At 49.8% G+C, this 14,234-nt stretch overlaps 4 protein-coding genes across 4 annotated transcripts; 1 reads left to right on the forward strand and 3 right to left on the reverse strand.

Annotated features, from left to right (window-relative positions):
* The first annotated feature begins 759 nt into the window (after positions 1–759).
* Positions 760–5,037, forward strand: LOC112874306 (YTH domain-containing family protein 2-like). The gene is made up of 9 exons (XM_025937557.1): positions 760–949; positions 1,307–1,383; positions 1,476–1,617; positions 1,731–1,786; positions 1,937–2,362; positions 2,762–3,319; positions 3,418–3,630; positions 3,853–3,999; positions 4,327–5,037. The coding sequence occupies exons 1-9, from the start codon at positions 922–924 to the stop codon at positions 4,576–4,578; spliced, it is 1,899 nt and encodes a 632-aa protein (XP_025793342.1). The 5' UTR covers positions 760–921; the 3' UTR covers positions 4,579–5,037.
* Positions 5,038–7,244: 2,207 nt separating this feature from the next.
* Positions 7,245–10,086, reverse strand: LOC112875803 (basic leucine zipper 23-like). Its single transcript, XM_025939779.1, has 3 exons — positions 9,952–10,086; positions 8,544–9,343; positions 7,245–7,877 (listed from the first exon to the last, which is right to left on the reverse strand). The coding sequence occupies exon 2, from the start codon at positions 9,314–9,316 to the stop codon at positions 8,546–8,548; it is 771 nt and encodes a 256-aa protein (XP_025795564.1). The 5' UTR covers positions 9,317–9,343; positions 9,952–10,086; the 3' UTR covers positions 7,245–7,877; positions 8,544–8,545.
* A 1,047-nt stretch (positions 10,087–11,133) lies between these two features.
* Positions 11,134–11,688, reverse strand: LOC112876437 (mavicyanin-like). The gene is made up of 2 exons (XM_025940558.1): positions 11,514–11,688; positions 11,134–11,414 (listed from the first exon to the last, which is right to left on the reverse strand). Exons 1-2 carry the CDS (start codon positions 11,686–11,688, stop codon positions 11,134–11,136), a joined length of 456 nt encoding a protein of 151 aa, XP_025796343.1.
* A 1,474-nt stretch (positions 11,689–13,162) lies between these two features.
* On the reverse strand, positions 13,163–14,006 carry LOC112878000 (basic blue protein-like). The gene is made up of 2 exons (XM_025942375.1): positions 13,721–14,006; positions 13,163–13,599 (listed from the first exon to the last, which is right to left on the reverse strand). The coding sequence occupies exons 1-2, from the start codon at positions 13,890–13,892 to the stop codon at positions 13,265–13,267; spliced, it is 507 nt and encodes a 168-aa protein (XP_025798160.1). The 5' UTR covers positions 13,893–14,006; the 3' UTR covers positions 13,163–13,264.
* Positions 14,007–14,234: the final 228 nt, after the last annotated feature.

Here is a 14,234-nt window from a genome sequence, read left to right on the forward strand (position 1 = left end):
CCTGGCCCACCGGCTGTCAAGCCGCCACCCCCGGCCGGCGGCGTCCCGCCGCCGCCCCGCAACCCGCCACCACTGCCGGTCTTCCCTTCCTCCCCCCTCTTCTAAGGCCGTCGGTGACTACCCGCCCTGGCAACCCGCCCTTCCGAAATTCGAAACCCTAACCTCTGCCGCCTCGATCGCTACCCCCGCCGCTGGTACCCTCGCATGCGGCCGCTCCACCCACCTCCCACCCCCTGTCGGCGGCCGCTCCACCCTTCCCCCTCCCCTGGCTCTCACTCCTCCGGCCGCGCAAGCGCGAGCGATGGCAGCGACGGTCGGCACTCCCTTCTACGATTGAATCGCGTGGAGCATGTGCGTTGAATAGTATCCTCCAACACCATCTCATTTTTTCTCGATGACAAGTTGACAACACTGCCTGTGCCTGTCCATCCCAAAAGTCAAAGTACAAACTGCGAAATACATAACGAGATGGTTCAAAATAACTATCGAAACAAAACGAACTGGTACGGCAAACCTGTTTCATAAACAGCCATGGAATCGGAGATTCGAAGGAGTTGCTGCATTTTTGCATCGTCAAGCGAAGTTACAAGCCCAGTTACATTTCCCACCTCCTCAAAGCCCAGATAGCCCGAACGGCCCAGGCCCACAACATCGTCGACATAGAAAATTCCAAACGGTACAAGGCAAGCATTAAAACACCAAAACCCCTCGCCGCGAATCACTGCTACTTAACGCGCCCGCTCTCTCTCCACTCGTTTCCCTCGCTCCCCCCTTTTCTTCCTTTCTTTTTTTCCCACGTTGCGGCGCCACCTCCCCCTCCCCTCTCACACTTACCACCTGCCCCCACGCTCCGCCTCGCTAGGGTTTCTCTGGGTTTTTGGACCGCGCCGCCACGCACCCCGCGGCCGCCGGATCGCCACCATGGCCGCCGTCGCCCCCGCCGCCGGACGTATCCTTGACCACCCCTCGCTGCTCTACTCTTTCCCGGATTTGGTTGCCTTTTTTTGGGCGGATTTTTTTGAGATTTTTGGGGTGGGTTTTGGGCCAGCGAGTAGCTTGGTTTCTTAGCCGCAGGGGATTCGTTGGTGAAGCGGAGGATTATGAGTTTTCTGGGGGTGATTCCGTGTGGGTTACAAGCGCGGACTTATAGTGCGAGGTGTTCAGTTTCTGCTGTGAATTTTTGTCTTGGTTGTTGCTCGATCCTAGTTTTAGCTCCGAGTTTTAGAATTCGATGCTGAATCTGTGATCTTCTGGTATGTGTATTGGAAGCAGCTGGATCAGAATTTCTTGACTTGATTTGCTCCAGATGCTGCGGATTTACTGCAGAACCTGTCCCTGGATCCTAAGAGCGAAGGCGGCAAGGGCCCAGAGACGAAGGATAAGGTATGGTCAGCTTGCCTCTCCGAGCTATTCCAGCGAATCAGTGCGACGTTCTACAGTAGCACTTCGCAGCCTGAGTTTGAATCACTTTGCAGGCGTCGGGAGGGCTGAATGGTGTGTCGAAGGGTGTGGTGTTGTCTCCAAACCCTCCAGCGTTGTCAGTGGAGCCGTGGGCACAGCAGGATTACAAGGATGCTGCGATGTACTATGGCTACCCTGGAGCTTACTACTGTGGAGGTGAAGCTTCACCATCAAGTTTGTTATATGCCCGTTTCTAGTGAATTAGCAACTGCGTAGTTACATGTCAGCTTCCACATCCAGAGCATTTATCTAGAACTCTGGCTTTGCAGGTTGGGGTGATTACTCGGTCTATGTGAGCCAGGATGGAACCGATGCACTTTCCTCTGTGAGTATCCATCCCCTTCTTCTCATCTCGCTAAGCTTGTAGACACTTGGCTCCTTAGTTCAATCTATGGTCCAAGCCTTCAAGTTGGACAGCAAATGCAAATCGTGCAAAGTGTACTTGGATTAACCAATCTTGCTTGTTGCTCCTCAGGGTGTTTATGGGGACATGTACTGCTATCCTCAATATGGCGTTGCTGATGGTCAGATTTATGGATCTCAGCAGTACCAGTATCCATCCACATACCACCAGCCGAAGACTACTGCCAGCAAGCCAGCATACAAGGCTAAAACTGGCAAATCAACTCCTTCATCACAAGAAGATGTTTCTACTGCAACTGCTGCTGATCAGCAGCCTGTCTTGTTGGATGCCTCCAAAACCAGTTCGAAGAGCATTGATGGTGTAAAAGGTCTTAAGAAGGAGACTTTGCCTATGAAACCAAATGAGCGTTTGAGTAGTTACCAGAATCAAGGTAGCAAAGCAGCCTATCCATGGTCTGGTGCCCGTACCTCTTCAGAGAAGCATCCGAAACTCTCTGGTGGCAGTCCTACGTCAACGGCCTCTAATCGTAGTAACAAGGTATAGCTGAAGAATCTAAACAACCACTTTGTCATTTACATTTGGCTTACTCCACAAATTGTGTTGCTTACTGAGTGGTGAATACTGTTTATTGGTAGTAATACATGTGCCACAGAACTGTATTGTTTGTTGTGACCTGTCAAAACACATGCTCTTTATTTTTTTTTTCTGGCTAGGCGCCCAGGTCTATAATAATCAACATAAGGGAAAGAAAGATAGATGAATCAACATTAGATTTTCTTTGGCATTATCATTGACTTATCGATTGGTTTTGTGTTATTTGGTGGCAATATGAAGTATGTTCAGTTGTTTTTCAAGTGAAATTTAGACATGCTGCATACCTTCATAGTTTGATGTATAGGCTTAAACTGCTTCTGAATATGTGCACATTTCTTGCAGGGCTTCAATGGGCAAAACTCTCCGATGGGGCCACCATCATCTGGATTCATGAGTTCAATATACTCTGGTAATGGAATGTACAACACAAACGCTTACACACCTAGCTTTTGGTATGGATCTCATGTCTATGGTCCGGGGATGTATGGTGGGTGGAATGCGTTGTCGAATGGAAAGTACAGGCCTAGAGGAAGAACTTATGGATCTTATGGTTTTGGCAATGAAAACTTGGATGGCTTGAATGAGTTGAAGCGTGGACCAAGAAGTGGTCTCTTCAAAAACCAACAGGGTTCTGCAGCTGTTGATGCAAAAGGACAGGAGCTTCCCACCAGTGATGGATCCAATGCTGTTAAGCAGGATGAGTACAACCGTGCTGATTTTGTTGAGACCTACTCAGATGCCAAATTCTTTATTATTAAATCATACAGTGAGGATGATGTTCACAAGAGCATCAAGTACAATGTTTGGGCAAGCACCCCTAGTGGAAATAAAAAGCTGGACGCTGCTTATCTAGAGGCTAAGGAAAAATCGAGCAGTTCTCCTGTGTTCCTGTTGTTCTCTGTAAGTTTTATCATTGCCATCTGTTGATGCTCTTTTTCCTTCTGTGAACAATGTGTAAGGTTGGATGTTGATGTTACTGGTCTTCCTTAATTTTTCAGGTTAACACCAGCGGACAGTTTGTTGGTCTGGCTGAGATGGTGGGCCGGGTTGATTTTAGCAAGACGGTGGAATACTGGCAGCAAGACAAGTGGACTGGTTGTTTTGCTGTCAAGTGGCACATTGTGAAGGACATTCCTAACAGCTTGTTGAAGCACATCATTCTTGAGTATAATGAAAACAAACCAGTGACAAACAGCAGAGATACGCAGGAGGTGAGATAAGTTGCTTTCAATTTTTTTTTTGCCAATTTCCTCCACTGTTTGTATCAGGTTGCACATTGCAGAAATTCTTGATATGCCTGAATCAGAAATCCTTGATAATATATGTGAAAAGTACTATCTTAAGGGAAATGGAAATTTGTCCTGCAGACTTTTGTGCCTAACTCTTTTAATATTGCAGTAGCTAAGTTTGCTCATACCTTTTCATGGTGTCAGGTTAAGCTTGACCAAGGCCTTCAAATGTTAAAGATTTTCAAGGATCATGTCTGCAAGACATCCATCTTGGATGACTTTGGCTTTTATGATAACCGTGAAAAGATAATGCAAGAGAAGAAATCAAGGCGTCAGTATCCAGTGGAGAAGGTATGTGTGTGACTACCAATCTAGTTTATGTAATGAGCTCTCTTCTATATTCACTTGTGAACCTGAGAACCGTGGGAACCCAGCTTCTGTGTTCTGATAATTCCTTTGAACACACACATGTTTGTAGCCTTGTTGATGAGGGTAATATGCAGCAATGGAGGTGCAGTAGAATTGATTTTAGCATTTTTCCTATTAAACTGGATCAGCGTTGTTTTCATTCTGGTTATTCAACCTCAGTTTCATGGCACCCATCAGTCAGCTTTGGGATGTTTACCTTCATTTGGATGTTAAAAAACTTATTTGAACTTTCATTTTTCTGCCCTGCAGGTCATGAACAGAAAGTTGCTTACCACCAACAATGCTGAAAATGAAGCCACTGATGGGAAGCAGTGTCTGCAGAAACCTGAGGATGTTAAGAATGCTGAGGTGGAGAATGGTGCAGTGGCTGCTAATGGTGTTGCCCCAAGGGAGCAAACTGCTGTGGTAGAAAATGGTGCGGTGGCAGTAGCTGCTAATGGTGTCGCCCCGGAAGACGCTAACCCAACAACCAAAGTGGTGGCAGTTGCAAATGGCTGTTAATTTTTGCTGCAGGCAACCAGCTGTTCGAGCTCGGTGCAAGGAGACAAAGCTTATGTGCCGCAGAAAGCTGCTGCTGTTCAAGCCATTCAAGATCCTGCCATGTTTTTTGTTCTCTTTGATTTTCGTTTGCAATGCTGCTAGGTTGCAGAAGGGTGCAGTCTAAGGCGATTCTGTATCTGGCTAGGGTCCTCCTTTTCGTTGCTTCTTCTGTACTATTTTCCCTGTGATTGGTTGTGTCGTCTGGGAGTTGAGTTTGGTTAGCGTGAGATAGAGGTCAGCTGTTCCTGTTCCGGCGAGGTGCGTTGTCTTTTTGTATTGTCTTTTGGAGTTGTACCTAGGTGTGGTGAGATCTGTAAGGGTTCTCGAAGTGAATGAATGATAGTGGTTTTGGGATGGTTTATTTCTTTCACTCTGTTCCTCTCCAACCTTTTGATTTCTGAAAGTCCCTGAAGTCCTGAACCTGGCAACACCGTTCTTTTAGCTTTTCTGCTATCGTTGTCCATGTATGCTTGTGCGACTGTAAATGTTAACATCGGGAACGGCATCTGGATCTGGTTTTCAGTATCGTATCTCTCTTTCTCCTTTTCTTTATGAAGCGCAAACTTGCTTACGATCCGCGTGCCCCGGGTTGCCGAGTGCCATCCCGTGCCCGCTCGGTCCCAGATTCCCGTCGAATGCACCAGAAAGCACAGCCGGCCGACGCCGCCGGCACGCTCTGTACGTGCCCGCGTGCGGCAATTTCACTGGCGATACGAGGCGTGCTCCTTGCCGGACCACCACTTCCCGTGTTTGGTCGATGGGGACGACGACAAGGTGACGCTGGGGGCCGCAAGGTGACATGAGGAGCTCGTTTGTTTTCTCCCGACCCGTTCGTTTGTGTCCCGCGACGGGAAGTTAACATGAGGCTTCGCGCGATGAAAAGCGACGGCGCCGGCGGAAGGCAGACCCGGCCATCGCCGCCGGTGATCCGACCAACGACGTGCCGTAAACTGACAGGCAGGCTGCAGACCTCTACTGCTCTACAGCTAACCTCTGATACTCGGGCGCTAACCTGCCGTGGCCGCCGCCGCCGCTCTGCTCCCGGCGACTGAGCTCGCCGCGGTCTATAGGGTCGGGGGCGGCGACGGCCGGAACAAGCTCGTCGGCGACTACCAAGCTTGGGCCGGCGGCAAGGACTTCAAAGACGCCAACATCCTCGGTGCGTACGCGAGTTCATGCGACTACTCTCTGACAAGGGCATGTGCTCCAAGTGCTACCACGGCGGCCGCTGTCCAGGAGAAGAGCAAGGATGCCGATCGCGACATGACAGCCTTTTCCGCCGCCGCCGCCGCCGCCGCGGCGTCAGCCCCGCCCCTTGCACAGCCGCAAGACATGATCAAGCTGACTGTTGACGCCCGAATGCCTGATGCTATACCGCCGCCGCACGGCCGCAGTCAACCCGTCGTCGCTGCTAGTCACGACGCAGCAGAAGCAGCCTGCCGGCGGGCCTGCGAAGCCGTCGAAGACGGCGAACCGGTTCTTGTCGTGCCGGAAGAAGGTGGGCCTGACCGGCGGCGGCGCGGGTTCGTGCCGGCTGGTCCGGTGCCGCCCCGAATATTTTCGAACCACCCCCCCCCCCTCCCGCCCCCCGCGATTTGGATCGCGATTATGGATCGACATAATCGCGATCCGATTTAGGGGTGTTTCTGAAAAATTCCCTAATTCAATATTTGCAAATGTCGCCCTGACCTCGGACGGCTCTCCTCCCTGCCGCCGGTGCCAGTGTGCCACGCGCCCTCGTCGTCATCCATTGGATCTGCTCCTACGCCGGACGCCGCCTCCGGAAGACGTCGCCGTAGGCATCCCGTCCCTGCCGCCGTCGACCCAGGGCCTGCCTGACGGGGTTCCGGTGCCGCTGCGGCGGGACCTTCTGTGGCTCGCTGCTCGCACCGCTACTCGGACGCGCACAGCTGCAGGTTTGACTACAAGGCCGCCGGGAGGGAGCAGATCGCCACGCAGAACCCGGTCGTCGTTGCAGCCAAGATAGCCAAAAACAGAGGAGCTGATCGCGGATTCGCTCACGTGATCCTTGGTTTCTGTCAGGCCTCAACCCGGCGATGTACGCCGGCGACGAGGATGGAAGCTCGACGGAAGACGAGCTCACACAGCGGAATGCACGCTAGACACACTTGGAACATACGGTGGTTTTTGGTGCTGCGTACAATGAGCAGCTTTTTGTTCTTTCTCTTCTCTTCTTATAGAAAAAGGGAAACACTTCTCTTCTTAAGGATCCTGCCGCTGCTCCTTGCGGATTTGTCGCGTGTCCATCCTCACGTCCGCAATCCCAGGCATCGTGAACGAGCTATTCCCGGTCCACGGCCTCCTAGCACACGGTCACCACAGGTCGGAGCTCGTGCGCATGTAAGCAGAAATAAACGGCATGCATAACTAACTAGCCAATGCGTAAGGAGTACTAACAGTTTCTTGGTCGTGGAAACTGAAAAGTGTAATCTAGTTCGCAGGCAGCACCGGAGCTCCTGCCTTCTGGAGGTCTGCGTGTGTATATGTGCTCGTGATTACTGATTCGTTACGTGATCGATGAATGCGTCTGTTGACTTCAAAATTCACGAGTAGTTGGATTCAATGATTTGTGTTCGACTGGCCACTATACTGCACTCCGATACACATAAGGTAATGCTTGCAAGTTGCAAGCTCTTTTTTCTTTTTCAAGTATAAATCCTGCAGACGTACTGTAGAATACGTCAGAAATTCAAAATATGACCAGGGCTAGAGTTACAGAGTTCCTGTCCAAGATCCGATCCATGCAGTACATTATTTACTAACAAATGAAATAGGGGAACAATCAAATAATATTTGAACCCAAACACTTGGATCACGGACATATCAACAAGGAAACATGGCACCAACAGACCAACTACATAACAGATTCCGCGCAAGATGCATCTACACAGGATAAGGCCCGCATTAAACTTGAGGTCTCTACCAACATCTAAGCAAGTGTCTAAAGCACATGTGCCAGGTTAGCTAGTTTAACTCCTTCAAACCGGTCAGTTCTGAACTTCATCAGAGAGCATCTGGAAACTAAGCAAAATAAACGAGGATGTCCTGTCAGCTTTAGAGCTAACGAGCTTGAATCAGCTCGGGCACCATAGAAGCATCACCGGCAACAAACATACATGACAGCTTGAACCAGATGGGATCCAAAATACAAAAACTAGCAATTTATACAGTGTTTCTTGGATGCAGAAAGCGAGACCCAGTGCTCTGAAAAGAAGATACCATAAACACCACGAGGAGTCCTGGAAAAGAGCAGTATAACGTGTGTTACTTTGAGTTTAGAACATGAAAAATTCCTGCCAGCAGGAATGGTAGCACAGAATAAGATGACACTATGTAGCAGGTTTATTTGCTGTCAGTCAAAAGAACTATCGAGTGCTAATGTCCATATATCAAGATGGATACAAATAAGGACCATTTGAAGAACAAGATACTATTACTTGTTTTAAATTGAATAAGTTCCATGGTGAGAGGTGAGTAATAGCTACATTCAACATCAACTTGAACCAACTTGTAAGTACTTTGTTTCCATGAATTGAGTTATTTGGTACTTGAATCTGGTGTAATAAGCACAGAAGATAATAAAAAAATTGGAAAACAGTTTTCAACCAGCCACAGATGACTTAATGCAGGTTTGCAAAGGTAGCAGGTATCCAGCTGAGAACATACCACAAACTCAAGCTATTTATTGACAAGATCGGAATTGAATAGGATCTCATCTTCAATCATGATAAGATGCAAGTTCACTAAAATGCATTTATGAGACTGCAGCAAATTGAATACACCACAAAATAATGGATCAATGGCCCAAAAGTCAACTTATGCTCTTCTTCAATTAGGGATATAGACAGCAAAAACTTCTGAGTGTTACAACCATAGTTCCCAAACATATATGGCTAGTAAGTTACCTTCACTTCTTTTCAACATTTGGCAAGCAGACAGCGGTGTCCATACCCCCACAGACAGGTAGTTTTGTGGATCCAGACTTCGCACTTCCTATGCATCGGATATTTGCGATATCACAGGCACCTTGCCCCAACACCTGAGCACGCATAGCCCCCTGCATTTCAGGATTGCAATACATCTGATCGTTGCATCCGAAATCACAGGAGTTGGTCACCTGGGTGCCACCAAGAAAGCTTCCCTGGTCAACACTAGACACAAAATCGATGCTCTTGACTGGCCTCTGATAAGGGAAAGCACCAATCTCCCCTTCAATCCTCCCTCTGATATCAAAAAGCAGACAGCGAAGCCTGGCTACTTCCGCCTCAAGCGCCGCGTGATTCTGGAGCTTCTTTATGAGCTGCTGGTTCAAAGCCCTCAAATGGACCACCTCTTCCTCCAACGACGCCGTGTGAGCCTTCTTCTTCTCCCGGTACTTCCTCACTGCAGCTCGGTTACCAGATGGACGCTTCTTGGAGGCGTTGTTCTCAGACGGCGACTCAGCAGCCTCTGGCGAAGCCGCGACGATCTTGGTGTGGACATGGATGCAGGTGTGGGTGTGCGAATGATCATGGACTGGTGGATTGCAGGTGTGGGTGTGTGTGCAGGCATGATGCTCTGTATCCTTCAAGATGTCATCAAAGTAGCTGTCCATGGAGCAACTGCTGGGTAGATCGTTGCCAATGGCAGGGCACAAGAACGTGTCCGGGTTTGAGAAATCGAGGTCTTCGTCATCCATTTTGGCAACTAGCAGTCAAGTGCAAACCTGTTAACAAAGGATCAGATGCTTCAGCACTAACATTGGCCGTCGCAATAAGCAAAGTGAGTACACAATGAACAAACCAAGGTCCCAATCTTCCATGATTCACTTGTGTGTGGTGGTAATCGTATTAGCTAAGCAGGGCAAATCTAACGCGGGACATGGGGAGCCTCTAACAAATTAACTGGAAATTTTTACTACTTCTGTAATCCGCCACTCAGCATAAAAATCCACAACAAATTAGACAGACTGAAGCATCATGCCCAGTAATTCCAGGGCTCGCAGCAAACGAACAGATTCTGTGGAGCAAAAGCAAATCAATCTTTACCACCAACTTTGGCAGCAGTAAACAAAACAGGGGTAAGCTTTAGGGACTCCTGTTCTAGAGATGCCTACGAATGTTGAACCTGATTTGTTTACGCGGCGGCCATACGGGGTGAATCTAACGTTGGACATGGGTTCAATGGAAGCCCTCAGGAGTAGCAGGGGCGGATCTAAGTATAGGACATGCGTATGTACCCCCCGGTAATTTTTTGCGAAGAATCGAAGCTAGGGTATGTGGAGCTCGATTTCGCACAGCGGGAATGGAATGGAATTGGAATGGAAGGGCGTACTTGGTGGATGCTCGTCGCTGGCGCTGGGCCCGACGAAGACCTGAGTAGGATGGCACCGATCGCCCAGTCGTCGCCGCGACGCCGCCACCACCCGGAAAGAAAGGCCGCAGATGTGAACGGGAGGAAAGAGAGGAGAATAAGGTAATCGGAGACGTATAAGAGAGATGGCCGCACTATAAATTTTTTAACCGTTTATAAGCCTTGATTTTTTACGAACTTTTTTCTGCATAATCTAACCAAAGAGAAATATATCAGAACTTTTTTTGATAAACCAGAAGCTAGGAAAAACAGTTTTAACTGACAGTTGTTAATGCTAAAATACGAAAAACATGAAAATAATTAGTAAGAAAGGCTTAAATTACTTTTGTTTTAACTTTTTTATTATTTCCGTCTTTATTTGAGGATAACATTCTTCATTCTTGTTTCCATATTTGCACAAAAATTAGAAGAAATGTAAAGAATGATTTCTGGTAGGAATTTCGTTTTCACCTTCACCCCTAGAGGATTACACCATCCTTTAGAAGCTTACAATTGAAAATTCATCCAAACGAATAAAAACATCGAAATACCTACGCCTCATTCTCTCTTACACTACACTATAACTACAGATTTCATTAACCAATGTGGACGACCAAATCGTCAGCAACCACACGGGGAGGCCAAAACGCCGAAGCCCAAGCGGAAGTGTCCCACCGAGGACATGAAGTGCTGCGGTGCTGCACACTGCGGCATCGGGGCCTCATCGCCGTCGCCGGCGCGGCCTCCCGGTTGGCCGGCGCCGCCGCGGCACTGCGTAATGGGCCTCAGCACTGCGACGTCGCGACACATCATCCTGGGCAGAGGACAGAGCGCGCCCATGGACACGGAGCGCGTTCGCGCGGCGCAGGACCGCATCGGCATCGCACCGTTCAGGGAGCGGCGTGATTTCGTTCGCATGACTCTGGAGCGAAGTGAACGGCGAATGCAAGGTCACATGTCTATGAGCGGAAAGCATCAGCCCAGTAGAAAAGTAGATTATTTTTTGAAGTAAAAAAAGTAGAAAAATTCATGTGTTGAACACGAGCACACTGCACACATGTCCAACAGTTATCACACCATGTCGCTGGACCACGACCAGGATGGCGTAGGCGTAGCGGAAGCTCCTGAACGATCTGCAGCCGTGCAGACATTGCGCATCCATCATCACCACCTGGAGAGGGAGCGCCGAGCACGAGGATCGGCCGGTGCCGGCGCCGGCGCCTGCAGCGGCGCTGGCGTGCCCGGGAGGACGGTGACGTTGAGCTTCATGCCAAGCCGGCAGTGCTCGCCCACCGCGCAGATGAACCACCTCCGGCCGGGCTTGTCCAGGGTGACGCGGTCCTCGCCGGAGCTCCAGACGGAGGTGGCCGCGGCCTTGTTGCACGCCTTGAAGTCCGGCCCGCTCAGCTCCGCCACGTTGTGGGAGCTCTTGCTGTACTTGAACGCTGCAAGGGTTCGCACAATCAGATGCCTTCATCAGATGCATGGTGCAGCTCTGAATGAAACGATCGTTCTAGTGTCGTGGACTGGTGTTAGTTAGTTACCTAGCGTGTCGCCGACTGTGAACTGCTTGCTCTCGGCCCAGGCAGCGTAGTCGAACCCGAGCGTCCAGCCGTGGCCATCGCCCACGACGTGATCCGTGGCGGACGCGAGCGCGGGGAGGAAGACGACGGCGATCACGGACACCGCCGCCGCTGCAAGCATTTGCTTGGAAGCCATGGAGGCGAGGAGGGCTTCAATTATTCCTTGAGTTCAGAAGGACAGGTTCAGCTGCATGTTTATATAGGTTACGAGTTCTTGTTTGTTCCGGGAAGGTTGGAGAACGGGTCAGCTGAGACGGGCTCCAAGCAGGCTCAGGGCGGCAGGGTGCATGATCACACGCGCCAAATCAATATTGTTGGCTTGACTCGTAATGGTCTGCAAGTGTATACTGCATACCACACGTAATTAAACAGCCACACAAACTACATTGCGTCATCAGCTATACGATTCTCATTTGGCAACAAATGGAGGCTTTCTTTCCAGAAAGAAAAGAAAGGAAAGGAAATGGAGGCAGCACATAACAGGCGTGAAAGCTCTGCTTCTGAGTAACCAATGAACATACAATGCACAGGGGCATCGCTACAAATTTGAGTTGTTTGACATGGTCTCGGTACCTGTTCACTTCGAGATAGGGGCCTAGGGCCAATTTTTTCAGGTGAGAGTACAAGAGAGGGAATCTAGGGCTGGAACTGAATTTTGAAATTTAGCTTGCATTTGTTTGATGCTGAAATTTTCATTGAGCTACGTGCAGCGGCCAGGAAGCCAGAAACGTTGCCAATTTTTGGGCGAACAGCCAGCGAACACCCTGAATTTTGGCCAGTGTGACATATATCTTATACTTTTTTTATTGAAAATAAAGGCAGGAGCACTGCCATGTCACTTAAAAGAGAAGAAGAAATTCAGTCTTACAGAAATTTGATTACATAAATAAACTGAATAAATTCTACTACTAAGAAGTACTGTTACAATGAGCGATGCATGATACTGAAACTGTAAAAAAAAAGATCTACAGCATGTACTAGTTCAAAGTGAATCCTCTTAAAAAGCTCAAAGTGATTATTCCAGGTCTGAGTAATGTTAAAACCCTCCTCTTCAACATATGTTCTCCAATTTCGACGAGCTTTGGCCAAGGTCGGATATAGGGTCCCGGGCAGTAGGTTTTCTCTAGCGAGGTTAGAGTTCGGGGTTTAGTGTTCAGGCTCTGAAGTTGCTTGACCTTTTGAACAGCTCCTATAATCCTTAACGTGCCCATAACAACACACGGTTCTTGATCTTGAATTCGTGTCTCCTTGACACGTTGAATTACTTGGATCGACGACAAATTGGAAACACGCAACGCCATGTGTAATCTGCTAGGGGCATTCCTGAATGCCAATGTGTAGCGTTGCCATGCATCTTGTTCAGCAGAATTCAAAACAGTTGGAAGAGCGCAATGGAATATAGCACACGATGGACAGTAATCTGAAGACACGATCTACAGCATCTTAGAATCTCCATTGTTAAGCACCCCAAGCATCAGATGTTCACCAGTTCGGTAGCAACAACATAGTAGCTTAAGTGACCAAATTAGATTAATTTAATCATCGACATTCAAAAAAATATTGAATACGTAGGTTTCAAAATACTGGATACAAATACACAATGAAATTTTCTCCCGTAGACACTCTTACAGAAATAATTAAACCACCACGGCACCACAGAACTCAACGCTCAAATCAAGTATACGTTTACGTAGGCGCAGAAGGCTAGAAGCCTAGAACGCGAGCACGGCGGCGATGACGGCGGTCACCGCGAGCACAGCCTGCGCGAGGCGCGCCTGGACCTTGGCCGCGGGGCTGGACGGCGGCGGCGGCATCGCGGACGGACCCCCGGCGGCATCCTCGGCGGCAAGGACGTCGATCCTGACCTTCATGCCGTTCTGGCAGTGCGCGCCGACGCTGCAGACGAACCACCGCCGGCCGGCCTCGCTGAGCGTGACCTGGTCCTGGCCGGTGGTGAGCACCTTGGAGTTCTCCGGCTTGCTGCACGTCTTGAAGTCGGCGCCGCTGACCTCCACCACCGTGTGGCTGGGTTCGCTGTACTTGAACACTGCAAATTAAACGCGCAGAGGCAATCAATACATACACAGGTCTTGCTCATCTCGTTTTGGAAGAGATCTTCGCCGGCGTGCGCCGTGAAGAGCAGGAAGCTAGCGTCGTCGCGTGCGTACCTAGCGTGTCGCCGACCTTGAACTGCTTGGTCTCGGCCCAGGCGGAGTAGTTGAAGCCGAGGGTCCAGCCCTTGTCGTCGCCCACCCAGTGCTCGGTGGCGGCGGCGAGCGCCGGGAGGAAGGCGACGGCGAGGGCGGCCGCGACGAGCACGAGCGTCTGCTTGGAAGCCATAGGGATTGTCGTCAGACTCGGAGCTAACTAGCGCACTCTTCTAGTTTCGTGCAGCGGATGCCCTCGACCTTCAGTTTCAGAATGCAGCTAAGCTAGCTCTTTGCTCGTGCTGCTTCTCGGTTCTGGCCTGCCAAGAAAAGGTGCATCCTGCATGTGTATATAAAGGTGGAGAGCAAGGGTTGGCACGAAGAGGCCAGCCACTGCTTGGTCACTTGCCCAGGCTGTTGTCAGGCAGGCTTGTCTGCCAGTGGAGCTCTCAGAGGGAGGACTTGTTCTGCGTCGCAGCCGCAGCAGGCCAATGGCGGCAGCCATGGAGCTGCCCGCGTCGCGCCAAATGCAACG

The sequence above is a fragment of the Panicum hallii genome, chromosome 9, assembly GCF_002211085.1.
Source record: "Panicum hallii strain FIL2 chromosome 9, PHallii_v3.1, whole genome shotgun sequence".
NCBI lineage: Eukaryota > Viridiplantae > Streptophyta > Magnoliopsida > Poales > Poaceae > Panicum > Panicum hallii.

Bases quoted from the DNA above. Each gene is read 5' to 3' on its own strand.
- LOC112878000 (XM_025942375.1), bottom strand. From the start codon at position 13,892: ATGGCTTCCAAGCAGACGCTCGTGCTCGTCGCGGCCGCCCTCGCCGTC. The intron at 13,600-13,720 runs GTACGCACGCGA...TTTAATTTGCAG, and splicing joins CAAGGTCGGCGACACGCTAG to TGTTCAAGTACAGCGAACCC.
- LOC112874306 (XM_025937557.1), top strand. From the start codon at position 922: ATGGCCGCCGTCGCCCCCGCCGCCGGAC. The intron at 1,384-1,475 runs GTATGGTCAGCT...ATCACTTTGCAG, and splicing joins GCCCAGAGACGAAGGATAAG to GCGTCGGGAGGGCTGAATGG. The intron at 4,000-4,326 runs GTATGTGTGTGA...TCTGCCCTGCAG, and splicing joins GTCAGTATCCAGTGGAGAAG to GTCATGAACAGAAAGTTGCT.
- LOC112875803 (XM_025939779.1), bottom strand. From the start codon at position 9,316: ATGGATGACGAAGACCTCGATTTCTCAAACCCGGACACGTTCTTGTGC.
- LOC112876437 (XM_025940558.1), bottom strand. From the start codon at position 11,688: ATGGCTTCCAAGCAAATGCTTGCAGCGGCGGCGGTGTCCGTGATCGCC. The intron at 11,415-11,513 runs GTAACTAACTAA...GAACCCTTGCAG, and splicing joins CACAGTCGGCGACACGCTAG to CGTTCAAGTACAGCAAGAGC.